Source organism: Carettochelys insculpta, chromosome 27 (genome assembly GCF_033958435.1).
Source record: "Carettochelys insculpta isolate YL-2023 chromosome 27, ASM3395843v1, whole genome shotgun sequence".
Lineage (NCBI taxonomy): Eukaryota > Metazoa > Chordata > Testudines > Carettochelyidae > Carettochelys > Carettochelys insculpta.
In genome coordinates, this window is record NC_134163.1 from 6827949 (window position 1) to 6841431 (window position 13483).

The 13483-nt window shown below is 64.5% G+C and overlaps 1 protein-coding gene across 1 annotated transcript in view; it reads right to left on the reverse strand.

The window, feature by feature from the left end:
- Positions 1-13483, reverse strand: part of TBXA2R (thromboxane A2 receptor) — a 33324-nt gene that overhangs the window by 2347 nt on the left and 17494 nt on the right. Inside the window, exon 2 of the mRNA XM_074978425.1 lies at positions 2229-3211. Within this exon, the coding sequence (XP_074834526.1) occupies positions 2229-3041 (813 nt within the window). The 5' untranslated portion in view covers positions 3042-3211. The remainder of the gene's footprint in view (positions 1-2228; positions 3212-13483) is intronic.

Below are 13483 nucleotides of genomic sequence, written 5' to 3' on the forward strand. Positions count from 1 at the left end.
TGGGCAGAGGCAGGGAGGGGACAGGGAATCCGGGCACACTGGGTGAGGCACACCTAGCCGGCTGGGTGCGGCTGGGCACAGGAGCCAAGAAGGCTGGGCCATTATAAAGCACTCACCACAGCAACGATCACCCACCGTCTGCAAGGGCTGCCGGAGGGGTTGGGGGGGGCACTGGAGCTTGTGACCCTTCTGCCTCAGGCTCCCCACTGCGTCTGTGGGCTGGGCCACCGATGGCCCGCGGGCTGTATTTCGCCCGCTCAGAGCCGGGGCATGGACGCAGGCTGGTGGGGCTGAACTCAGCTGTGCAGATGTTCCCAGTGGTGCTGGAGCCGGATTGTAAGCCCCTCCCTGGGGTTTCAAAGCCAGGCGGTAGGGGATGCTGCAGAGTGGGGTGCAGGATGGGGGTGCAGGGTGGGGCTGTTACAGTGTGAGTGCAGTGCAGTGCGGGGGGGTGCCCGGGGAGGTGCAGTGACAGTTGCAGCGGGGGGGTGCAGTGGGGGGGGGGCTGCAGTGCAGGTTGCAGAAGTGAAGGGGTGCAATGTGGGGTTGCTGCATTGAGGGTGCAGTGAGGTTGTAGCAGTGTGTGAGTGCAGTGCAAGTCGCAGCAATGTGAAGTTGCTGCAGTGAAGATGCAGTGCAGGTTGCAGCAGTGTGGGGGTGCTGCAGTGAAGATGCGGTGCAGGTTGCAGCAGTGTGGGGGTGCTGCAGTGAAGATGTGGTGCAGGTTGCAGCAGTGTGGGGGTGCTGCAGTTCAGGTCGCAGCAGTGTGGGGGTGCAGCGTGGATGAACCCATCAAGTTCTGCTCAACACACCACACCCCCCAGCTGCTGGTGCCCCCTCAGCCCTGTCGCTAGTCTCAGAGCACGTGGCCCCCTGCTGGGCTGCTGGTGGGTTGCCACCCAGGTAAGTCTTCCAACCAGAACCTGCCCCGGGACACCCCCCATCCCCATTCCCAACCTCTGCCCTCCCTCCTGCACCCCCACATCCCCCCACCCCATCCCTTACCCCATCCCCCTCCTGCACCTGCCCCCCCTCCCCCATTACCACTGCGGAAGAGCAACACTGGACAACTTTCCAAATGCTTGGAGTGGCCCCTGTCAAAACTGATTCCTGCCCCTGCTTTGAGCCACAGGGGTCGTGTCGCTGTGTAGACGAAGTGTGGGGGTTGGGACTGGGCTAGCAAGGGCTGCAGGTTGGCACTGAGGGGCACTGGCAGAGATGTGTATTGTGAAGAGCCCAGGGCCAGGATAGGAGGGGGCTGAGGGTGGGGAGTGAGGGGCACCGGCGGAGCTGGGGGAGCCCAGGGCCGGGATAGGAGGGGGCTGAGGGTGGGGAGTGAGGGGCACCAGCAGAGCGGGGGGAGCCCAGGGCCGGGAGAGCAGGGGGCTGAGGGTGGGGAGTGAGGGGCACCGGCGGAGCGGGGGGAGCCCAGGGCCGGGATAGGAGGGGGCTGAGGGTGGGAGTGAGGGGCACCGGCAGAGCTGGGGGAGCCCAGGGCCGGGATAGGAAGGGGCTGAGGGTGGGGAGTGAGGGGCACCAGCAGAGCGGGGGGAGCCCAGGGCCGGGATAGGAGGGGGCTGAGGGTGGGGAGTGAGGGGCACCGGCGGAGCGGGGGGAGCCCAGGGCCGGGATAGGAGGGGGCTGAGGGTGGGAGTGAGGGGCACCGGCAGAGCTGGGGGAGCCCAGGGCCGGGATAGGAGGGGGCTGAGGGTGGGGAGTGAGGGGCACCAGCAGAGCGGGGGGAGCCCAGGGCCGGGATAGGAGGGGGCTGAGGGTGGGGAGTGAGGGGCACCGGCGGAGCGGGGGGAGCCCAGGGCCGGGATAGGAGGGGGCTGAGGGTGGGGAGTGAGGGGCACCGGCAGAGCTGGGGGAGCCCAGGGCCGGGATAGGAGGGGGCTGAGGGTGGGGAGTGAGGGGCACCAGCAGAGCTGGGGGAGCCCAGGGCCGGGATAGGAGGGGGCTGAGGGTGGGAGTGAGGGGCACCGGCAGAGCTGGGGGAGCCCAGGGCCGGGATAGGAGGGGGCTGAGGGTGGGGAGTGAGGGGCACCTGCGGAGCTGTTGCAGGAGCTAGCAGGGGACTGTGGGTGAGGATTGACTGGAATGACAGAATGAGCCCTTAGAGCCCCTGCTGCTCCACCAGCCGGACCGCTGTGGCCGGGGCTCTGCCAGCTGGGGCGATGGCATCCGCGCCCCGGTGGTGTCGCCAGTGCAGAGCGGGGGGACCTTACCAGCAGGGGCAACCAGCAGACGCTGGCGATCACCATGATGCCCACCAACTGCACCATCATCTCCACCTCGCTGTCCCGCCGCCTCTGCACCGACTCGCGGTCGTGGTAGACCCGGCAGAGCGTCGCCACGCTGACGCTGTTGAAGAGGAAGGAGAGGGCGAAGGTGAGGATGCCCAGCAGGGCGAAGATCAGGCAGAAGGTCACGTTCCTGGCGTCGTGCAGCAGCGTGAGGAAGCACCAGGAGCCGGGGTACTGCAGGGTGTACTCCCCCAGCCCCAGCAAGGGCAGCAGCCCCACGGAGAAGGAGAAGGCCCAGACCAGGCCCACGATGAGCCAGGCGCGGCGCTTGGTCATGGGGGTGGAGCGGGAGAAGGGCCGGTTGATGCCAAAGAAGCGCTCGCCCGCCATGGTGGCCCCCAGCAGCAGCGGGCACTGGCCGAAGAAGACCATGGAGAGGCCCAGGTAGTTGCAGAGGTGGCAGGCGGGGTCGACCTCCGGCCACTTGAAGCGAATGAAGTGGTAGGAGATGATGATGGAGCCGGTCACCAGCAGGCCCAGGAAGTCCGTCACCACCAGGCCGCAGAGGAAGATGAGGAAGGAGGAGCGGGTGCGGCTGTGCATCTGGCGGGAGGAGCTGAGCAGCACGCAGAGCGCGAAGAGGTTGGAGGCCAGGCCGACGGTGCCGAAGATGGTGGAGAACCAAGGCGAGGCAATCCCGCTGTTCTTGCTCAGGTTGGTGCTGAGCTGGGAGCTCTTGTTGAGGCTGCGGAAGCACAAGCCCAGCCCGCTGGCCAGGCTGCCATTGGGCTCCATCCCGGCCACAGGCAGGGGGCTCTCCCCAGGCACTCGGCACCTCAGCCTCAGGCTTTGCTACCGCTGGGCTCCAGGGCACCGCAGCCCAGCCAACCTTCTCCCCAGGGCTGGGCACTTAGGGTCACTCATCCAACAGAGAAGCAGGAGGTGGCCAGGTTGCTTCACCAGCCCTTTAGGGGAAAACGGGAACAGGTCAGTCCCACTCCTAGCTCACCCGGACAGCAGCTCCCCGTGCCACCCCATGGTGCCCGCCCCACGTAACTCCCAGAGTGCCAGCATGCGCCAGTCAGTGCCAAGGGCTGGGATGCCGTCCCTGGGCACCCTGGATACCCCACGTGGGTAGAAGTGTTAGGAACCCCCAGTCCAGGCCTGGTGGCACAAAAAGCCCCTTGAGCTCACAGCACAGCTTCTTCTCTGGCACAAGTAGCGGGCTCTTATCCTCAGCCGCTAGCTGGGTCTCCACCTCTCCAAGCCGGTGCGTTACAGCTCTGTGCTGGGGGCCTTGTGTGAGCTTGGAGAGGTGGGTCTCAAGGACCACCCAGGACTCCTGGGTTCTCTTCCAGGCACGGGACTCCCTCACTGCCTTAGCAGCAGCCTCATCTCTCTGCACCAGTCTGTTCGGAAAGGTAAGGATCAATTAAGCTTCTTTAGGAAGCAATTAGATCCAGCAGCCAAAGCCCTGGCCCATGGATGGCAGGAGTTGGGGATGTGCCCAGGGCTGCTCAGGGATCAGCTAACAAAACACAAGGGTGGGGGCTGGTTAGGTTGGGGCCGGGTGCAAGAGAGAAGTGGCAGAAACACACAGAGGAGCAAAGCCACCAAGAGGGAGAGCTGCTGGGCAGAGTGCTGCCTGAGAGAGGCTTGGAACTGAGAGTGAAAAATCTGCCCCTGCTGGTCCCTTCCTGCAGCACACAGGGCAGCCAGACTTCGTACATCCCTTGCACGAACACCCAAGTTCACCCTCGGTTCCCCTCCTAAAGGATCTGACCTGCAGGCCCCTGCTGTTGGCTAACCAGCTGGTGCAGAACGGCAGCTGGCTCTGGGGAGCTGCAGCTGGAACGGGTGAGTTCTGAGCATCTCTGGAGTAAGCATTGCAAAGGGGCAGCTGGGTGGCTCGGGGCACCGGCCATAAACACAGGCCTATGGCGTCTCTTCTGCCGGGCTGGTTCCATCTGGCACCAGCAGGCTCTTGGGGACACAGGTGACGTGTCTCAAGCTAGTCCTTATCATGGACTCCCAGTGCTGGACAGGACATCAGGAGGTCACTGAGTCCAGCCCCCTGCCTGAAGCAGGATCAGCCCCAGCTAACCTCCCAGCCAGGCCTTTCGGGCAGCCTCTGGAGCAGGGATTCAGAGAGAGGCCCCACAGCGATGGGCTAGCAGGAGAGCCAACATGGGGCAGGGGATCTGCCCCAGCACCATGTCAGGTTCCCGGGCAGATCATGATCGGCTGATGCTGAGCAGCCACCTCTCTGCACACACAACGCGCTCCCCAAGGAGAAGTCCTGGGGCTCTTCACGCCTTTCGACTGGTCCCATTTATACACAGCTTAAAGGAGCTCGTCCCCAGCTGCGCTGCTGCCTCACAGCCGGCTGCTCGCCGGGACGGACGTCTGAATTCCCGCCTGGGGAGGCCCCTGAGCCGCTTCCCTCCTTGCCAAGCAAGCCTGTGTCTCACCAGGGGCCGTGGGGAGCAGGGGCCGAGGGAGGTGTCAGCCTGCAATGTCCCTGGAGCAGGCATCCTAAGGGCCATTGCAGCAGCTCAGCTCAGCCACGGCTGCACCAAGCTGCGGTCGGCCTGGGCCTGGCTGCATGGTGGGTCTCCCTGAGCTCTGGGAACATCATGTCGGGCTGGAGTGCCCCAAGGGCCCAGCAAAGCCGCCGGCGGCGGGCCTTGCGCTGAGCCCCATGGAGCCGGGCGTTGAGCCAGGCTGAGACTGCCCAGATGCCGCGGGGAGGTGCCAGCCGGAGCCCTGGGGGGCTGCCAGCCCCTTGGGCTGGGGCTCTTGGCCTGGCTCCGAGAGCTGGCAGGTGGGTACAGCAGGGCCCCTGGGCTGGGAGGAGGGTGTGGCTGCGCTGGGGGCTGCAGCTGGTGTCAGGGGACAATGGTCGGGCTGGGTGTGCAAACCTGGGACCCCCCCACCCGGTAGGTCCCCTCCCCCCTTGGGCCCAGCCTAGCCCTTGGCAGCAGCACACTGGGCTGCCGGCCTGTCTAGGCAGAGACCATCCATCTGTCTGCAGGGCTGGGGGACGCCGCAGCCCTCCCCTGCACAGCCAGGCCCTGAGCGCGGCCCTGCCTGGCTGCTCACGCCCAGCAGCAGCCCTCTGCGTGGGGCCCCAGCCGGGGGGGGTGCTGGCACCAGCGCCCCAGCCCCAGGCAGGCCGGTTGTGCTGGACGCTGCTGGGGCCACGCGCGGACCCCAGAGGTGGGGAAGAGAACTCGGTTCTCCCCCCCAGTGCCTACCCCAGGGCCATAGGGCTTAGCACCCTGCCTGGATTCCCTGCCACAGCCGCCCCCTCAGTGGCCTCGGTTGGAGCAGGGCGGCTGATTCACTCTGTCCTGCGTGGATCAGCCTCCGGCGGCCACAGCCACAGTCGGCACCAGCTGGGAGACTCAGGCGGCCCCGCTTGGGCACCGCAGCAGCCTGGGCTCTCCAGGGGACACCGACACTGACTGGCCTGGCTTGGGGCAGGGCTCACCCCAGCGGGTCGGACCAAGGAACATGCTGGAGAGTCCTGCCCAGTACTTTGGGCACAGGTCTGTGCGGCTCTTTGTGAGCACAAAGGGGCAGAGCCCCATGACCTCGCCAGCCAGGGATCAGGCCTGGCGGGGACGGGGTGGACTGAGGCATGGAGCAGCAACTTGCCCATGGCCAAGCACTCCATGGGAGAGCCAGGAGCAGAACCCAGGCAAAAAGGCTGGAGAGAAACAGAGAGAGATTAACTGGGCAGAAATGTTTACCAGCTCCCTGAGTCTGTCCCCATTTTAATAGCCAGTCTGGGGCAGGGTGGCCGTCCGGCCCGTTTTCACCGGGACAGGCTGTATGTCCGGCTGGCGTCCCGACGCCTTTAACGAAAGGGCTAATAGTCCTGTGTATTCACTCCCCGCCGAGCTGTCCTTCCTGCAAGTCAGCGCAGCCACAGCACATCACATGCAACACGTACTGACTGACCTGCAGCAGGAGAAGGAGCCAGGGCCCTGCCATAAGGGTGAGGCAGGGTATGTTGGAGGGGGGCAGGTAGTGTGTTTTGTCTTCCGGCTCTAAGATTTTAAGGGGGACGTGGTGCCCCAGCAGTGCTGGGCAGCTGAGGGGCTCGTCCGTGGGGCAGCTCCGTTTCACAGGCCACTTTGCCTTTCTTCTTTGCTGGGCACCCAGCGCGCAAGCCAGCTATGGGAGTCAGCAAACGCGTCTAGCCGGCCCGGGCGCTGGCTGGCTTTTAAACAAAGAGCCCAGGGATGCCGTCCATCTGAACAAGCTTCTCACTGCAGCTTGAGAGAGCCAGCGAAGGAGGAAGAACAGGAAAGCCATGACAGGAGAGAGCAGTGGGGGCATCTCCCTGGCAAATGGCAGCCTGGCTTTGCAGAGCCTTTCCAAGGGCTGAATGCAGCAGAGAGCCAAGCCCCAGCAGTTACACAGCTCCACAGGGCAGGAAATCCAGGGGCTGCGTTCAGGGAGATCTACATACCAGATTGGGGCGTGGGCATGGAGGAGCTGCTGCTAAGCCTGTGCCGGGTGCCATCTGCCTGGGCAAGCATGCGGTAGGGAGCCAACGCAGCCTGGCCCCCGGGGCAACCGGGGCTTGACAAGACAACCCCCGTGGGCTGGTTGCCATCGGTTTGCTGGGTGGGACTAGCCAACTCCTCCCAGAGGCCAGGGCTCTGCGGTAAATGAGGACTCGCCTTGGGGCAGCCTGAGGCTGGGAGAGCAGCTGGGCGCCCGGGGAGGCTGTCACATCACCGGGGCTCAAGGGCTGCTTTTCGCCTCTACAGCGTTGGCAGCAGCTTCTCCCTTGGTGAAGGGGCTCGGGCCAGGGGTCAGAAGTCCCAGCTTCCTGGTGGTGCTTAGAGGCCACATTGATCTAGGTTCTTTGCACGCCTCTGGCTCTCGCCTGCTCCTGCGTACCTGTCTCTTCTGCACCTGTTTGTGCACCCTGGGCTGGACCAGCACATGGCTGCAGCATGTCAGAAAGGCTAACGGCATACTGGGGTGCATTAGGAGGAGCATTTTGAGCAGATCTAGAGAAGTGTTTTATTCCTCTTTATTCGGCACTGGCGAGGCCACATCTGGAATACTGTGTCCAGTTTTGGGCCCCCCAGTATAAAAAAAGGACGTGGATGTGTTGGAGCAGGTTCAGCGAAGGGCAACAAAAATGATTAAGGGTCTGGAGCACAAGACAAGTGAGGACAGGCTGAGGGATTTGGGCTTGTTTAGTTTACAGAAGAGAAGACTTAGAGGAGATTTAATAGCAGCCTTCAACTTCCTGAAGTGGAGCTCTAAAAAGGCGGGTGAGAAACTGTTCTCAGTGGTGTCAGATGGCAGAACAAGGAGCAATGGTCTGAAGCTGAAGAGGGAAAGGTGTAGTTTAGATATTAGGAAAAACTACTTCACCAGGTGTGTGGTGAAGCACTGGGATGCGTTGCCTAGAGAGGTGGTGGATTCTCCATCCCTTGAGGTTTTTAGTCCCGGCTGGACAAGGTCCTGGCTGGGATGACCTAGTGAGGGTTGAGCCTGCTCTAGTCAGGGGGCTGGACTAGGTGACCTCCTGAGGTCTCTTCCAGCCCTGGGATTCTGGGATTCTGTGAATCCCAGTGGGGCACAAAGCAGCTGACTCCCCCAGAGATGCAGCTCAGCCACCTCCTCCCACCGGGGCCCTCGCTCTGCCCTGCTGAGCCATCAGAGCCCGAGATGAGCAGCCGGGGGCTGGTTCATTTACACCCCGGCAAAGGGGTCAGAACCGCCCCCCCCTGTGCCTCTGCCCTGCCTGTTTCTGGGGTGCCTATGTCAGCCTGCACTCAATTGTTGCAACATCCTAGGCCCCGTGCAGGCAGGAGGGGTGCCAGCAATTGCTCAGATTCAGCTGCATCTGCCTTCAATTGTGCAGCATCTGCTTTCAGTCACCCCCCTCCTCCCCATCCCCAGCAGGGGAGAGAACTAAACCCTTCCCGGAAAGGCCGTGCCTAACCCCAGCCCAGTGCTGTTTGTTGGCTGGGAGCAGCATGTGCCTTGCACGCTGGGCGCCCATGGAAGTCCTGTGGTGGGAGAGACAGCTGTACCGCCCCTCTGGAGCTGGGCGAGCACAGCCAGGGGGCAGCGGCTGGGCACTGACGAGCGGGCGAGCGCAGCCGGGGGGCAGCGGCTGGGCACTGACGGGGGGAGTGAGCGCAGCTGGGGGGCAGCGGCTGGGCACTGACGAGCTGGGCGAGCGCAGCCGGGGGGCAGCGGCTGGGCACTGACGAGCGGGCGAGCGCAGCCGGGGGGCAGCGGCTGGGCACTGACAAGCGGGCGAGCGCAGCCGGGGGGCAGCGGCTGGGCACTGACGAGGGGGCGAGCGCAGCCGGGGGGCAGCGGCTGGGCACTGACAAGCGGGCGAGCGCAGCCGGGGGGCAGCGGCTGGGCACTGACAAGCGGGCGAGCGCAGCCGGGGGGCAGCGGCTGGGCACTGACGAGCTGGGCGAGCGCAGCCGGGGGGCAGCGGCTGGGCACTGACGAGCGGGCGAGCGCAGCCGGGGGGCAGCGGCTGGGCACTGACAAGGGGGCGAGCGCAGCCGGGGGGCAGCGGCTGGGCACTGACGAGGGGGCGAGCGCAGCCGGGGGGCAGCGGCTGGGCACTGACGAGCGGGCGAGCGCAGCCGGGGGGCAGCGGCTGGGCACAGATGATCTGGGCAGAGTGGACTTTTCGGTTCATTGGCATGTCCAAAAAAGCAGGAAAAATTGTTTGGGGTCCAAGCACCGCCCCCTTTTTTTGACAAAGCCAAACACTTCAAATCCGCTTGGCTCCACGGCCGCAGCGTGTTTACAGGCCAAGCATTTAAAAACAATTAACAGGAATTTGAAATATGACATTGTTGAGTGAAACAATCCAACCGTTTCCATGTGGGCGGCTGCATCGGGGCGGCCTTTGGGCCCCGCCCCTGGGCAGGCTCGAGCGGAAGCATTTCAGGTGCGCCAAGTCTGCACGAATCCCCGGAATACCCCTTTGTTCTGCAAATGCCGCACAGCTGCAGATGCAAACGCAGCCACAGCCATGTGCCCCTAGGCGCCGCATCAGCCTGAGCAGGACCAGCCCTGCCCTGACAGCTCAAGCCCAAATTCCAGCCGCATTCTCATCTGGCTTTCTGGGGAGTAAGTCGGCTGGTGCCGTAGAGCTGTGCGGGTGCGAAGCAGTGTGGGGGCACTGGAAACGGGCCGGGTGTCCTGAGTATGAGGGGTTGAAATCCAGACCAGGCATGGGACGTCCCCTGGCTGCTAAGAATCTACCTGTGCAAAGGCATAGCCCCCCCACATCGGCCCCCCCGGGCATGTCAGCCCTGGCTGAACACCAAGCAGGCCTGTTGATAGGTACAGAAGAGCAGCCTGGGGGCTGGCACGGACTCAGCCTGAGCAGCTGGGGCTATTTCCCTGGGCATGGGCGAGGAGGAACTGATGCACACAGCTCCTCTGGGTCGGGTGCAGCTGGGCCCGTGAGCTCTCTGGGGCAGGAACAGGCAGGCCAGGCCAGGCCAGGCCCATCACAAGGGGTGTCGGGAAGGGCTGCAGTGATACAGAGACGCAGCAGGGGGATGGGGCTGTTTCCTGGGAGCCAGACCCCAAGTGAAGGGAGGGGTCCCCACAGTGAGCCACCCCTCTGCCCCAAGTCACAAGGCTGCTTTGCTCTCTCAGGTCTCCCACCTTCCCTCTTGGTGCAGCTGAACTTCAGGCCCCAGGCAGAATGCGCTGCCCGGACAGCAGAGACCTGCCCGGCTGCTGGCTGGGGAAGGGGGCTCCCAGGGGCTGGACGGGGCAGATGGCACAGGCTGCGCTGCTCGCTCTAGCAGAGGATGGTTTCAGTCCATCGGCCTCTGGGTTATGGGCCCAGCACGCTTCTGCTGCACCACGCTGCTCGCTCTGGAAACCAGGCTCAGGGACCAGCTGCCAGGGTGGCTCCAGGCGAGGCCACAGCCCCCCCTTAGCAGCCTGGCCTGGAGTTCGTCGGCCCGGCGCCAGGACGCTCTGTGCTAATCAGTTCCAAGGGAGGATGGTTCTGAAAGTCATCAGCTGGCTCATGGCTGCGGCAGGGCAGGAATCCACCAGGGCTGAGCTCCCCCGGGGCCTTGCACAATGGGGCCTGCAGGCGGGGGAGGGGAGCAGCCACTGACTCACCGTGTGGGTTCGGGAGAGCAGGTCCCAGCCCCGTGCCCCACTTTCCCCGTCACCATCCGGGATTCCCCCTGCAAAGTGCTCTGTGACCCTGGGACGAACGGGGCTTGAGAAGGGCCAGTTCCAGGGAGTACTGCTGAGCCCACCTTAGCCAAAGCCAACCCCCAACACCTCTCACCGTGGGATGCCCTGGGGGCACCAGGCCCACTGGACAGCTCCCACCCTGGGCTGCCGACCTTGGCCATAATCCTTGCCTGCAGCCAGCAAGCCCAGCTCTCAGGAGCTGGGTGCTTCGGTCTGGGCGGACCAGGGCAGGCAGCAGCCTGGCTTCCCCCGGCTAAGGAGACGCTGGTTGTTTGGCGTGGGAGGACGTCACTAATCCCCTCAGGGCCTGGCTAATGGGCCGGGGTTAGTTCAAATGCTGCCTCAGCACTAAAGTATCCCCAGCTCCAGGACGGACCAGCCTTCCATAACCAGCCGGTGCACGAGCACAGGGCTGGCACGCGGGCACATGCAGGCAGAGCCAGCACGCGGGCACACGAGGATAGAGCCAGCACACGGGAACACAGGGACAGGGCCAACACGTGGGTACATGCAGGCATGGCCAGCATGTGGGCACACGAGGCAGGGTGGGCACACGAGGACAGGGCCGGCACATGGGCACGAGGACAGGGCTGGCACACGAGGACAGGGCTGGCACACGGGCACACGAGGACAGGGCCGGCACATGGGCACACGGGGACAGGGTGGGCACATGAGGACAGGGCCGGCACACGGGCACACGAGGACAGGGCTGGCACACGGGCACACGAGGACAGGGATGGCACATGGGCACACAGGTACAAGACCGGCACGCGAGCACATGACGACAGGGCTGGCACACGGGGACAGGGCCGGCACATGGGGACAGGGTGGGCACACGGGGGCACGGCTGGCACACGGGGGCACGGCTGGCACACGAGGACAGGGCTGGCACACGGGGACAGGGCGGGCACCGCCGGGCAGCTGTGTGCCGAATCTCCTGTCGTAAGCTGCGCACCCCAACGTTCATGGAGCACAATCCCAGCCCGGCCTCCTCCCCCCAGCCCAGGGCACAGAGGCTCCCGTCTGGTTTTCAGAGGTGACGTTAACCCCTGCGCCGTTTGCTACCGACCTGCTCTGCGGCTCGTGCCCTGTCCCCTGCGGCTGACAGACTAAACTCCGGAGACTTTGGAACCGAGGTCCCAAGCCTGGGTCACACCGCAGGCTGGCAGGGCCTGTCCCGCCCGACTCCCCCATGGGTATGGCCTTCCTGCGCCCGAGTCAGCCGCCCGCCCCCTCCTGCTCAGAGCTGGGGCCTGCTGGCCGTGGCCCCAGAGATGAGCAGTCGCTGTTTGATTGTGGCTTGTTCTGGCGCGCTCCTGCTGAGCGCAGCAATGGCTACCGGTGTGGCTCTGAGAGTCCCAGGCCTCACCCAGGGCCGGGGCTGCCTTCAAGGCCGAGAGAGGAGAGGAACTCAGACCTCCTGGGTGCCCCAGATCAGCCAGACCGACCCTCCCTCTGGTGCCTCAGGGCAGCTGCCGGGTTAGACGCCTGGAGTGACCGTAGTCACCACGAGGGAGCCCGGCTCCTACGTCCATCCCTTCGCAGCTCCGGTTTCCGAGCAGGAGCTCACACCCAGCCCCTGGATGCAGCCGAGGCTGAGCCCGCCCCGCGCCCTGGGCTGCCAGAAGCTCACAAGGAGACTGCACAGCGTCCCTCCAGCCGGGGCTCGGAGCAGCTCACAGCTCCCTAAGGTGGCAGGCTCAGGCATGGCTCTGCCTTTCGGCGGGCGCGTGCCAGAGACGGGTGCTGTGCCCTGAGCACTCGTCCACATGCTGCTCTGAGCCCCAGCAGCAGAGGCCAGGATTCCCGAGTTCCAGTGTTTTACTGGGATCTAGTTCATCCCCCACCAAAGTAGGTCACCCCCATTGGCTGGTGCGCAGCAAAACTCCAGCAGGAACCGTCCAAGCCAGGGAGCTGAGGTTTCAGGCGTCACTTCTCCTTCCCGGCCATCCCACCTGCTCTCGCTCTGCTCGCTGCCACCTCCACCTCCAGCTTCTGCTTTCACACAGGCAACCGGCTCAAGCCCTCTGCCTCCCACCCGTGTGCTGGCACTGGCCCGCGATGGGAACCGATGGCTGCCCGGAGTCTGCACCCGGCCGGGGGCAGGGCCTGGCCTCTTCCATTCATCAAGAGTGAAAACTCTCCCCAGCTTGCTCCCTTCTCGCCCCCGCCCCTGCAACGCTGCCGGGCACGGCACTGCCGGCACCTGGACCGGCATCGGGCCCACTCCAACGGCAGCATCGCTGCCGACCGCCACCTGGGGTGGGCCGGAGGGGAGGTTTCCAGCCAGCCCGGAGCAGTGCTGGGAATGAGTTGAATCAGCCCTGGCTTCGGGGCAGTCTGGCTCTGCACCCAGCACTGAGCGCTGTGGCTTGGCTGCATGTTCAGCAATGCAAGGCTGCCCACACGTGTGATTTTTATCACGTTTCCCATATTTGGTGCTTCTCTCGAAGCCCCGGCCCCTGGAGCCCCAGGCTTTGGAACAAGCCCTCCAGCGCAGTGAACTCTGGCTGAGCTCCAAGGCCTGGGGCTGGGCTTCCAGGGCAGAGAGCCGTCTGACTCTGGGCTGTGGTGGGGTCCTGATGGGCCCTGAATAACATGGGCAGCCCAGGGAGCTGCTCTGGAGTAGAGCAGCCTCTCTGGTGTGACCAGTTTCCTTGTGCACCAGTTAGAAAGGCTGTGGTGCTGCCCACTCTGTGGCCCACCTCCCCCTCGGCCCCACCCCAGCCCCTGGTTTTGGAGGGTGGGCAGCCAGCTGAGTGCATGTGCCACGGGTATTGTCTACCTGCCCCGGCAGCCCAATTAGGGCCCCTGGACAAGGAGGTGGCATCCACCCTGGTTTCTCTCCGTTGCTACCCACTGCAGCCCTAGGCTCCATGCTGGCCCTTCACAGCCTCCCAGCACTGTGAGGGCAAGAATCATAGAATCCTAGGGACAGAAAGAACCTCAGGAGGTCATCGAGTCCAGCCCCCTGCCCAAAGCAGGATCGACCCAATTTAAAT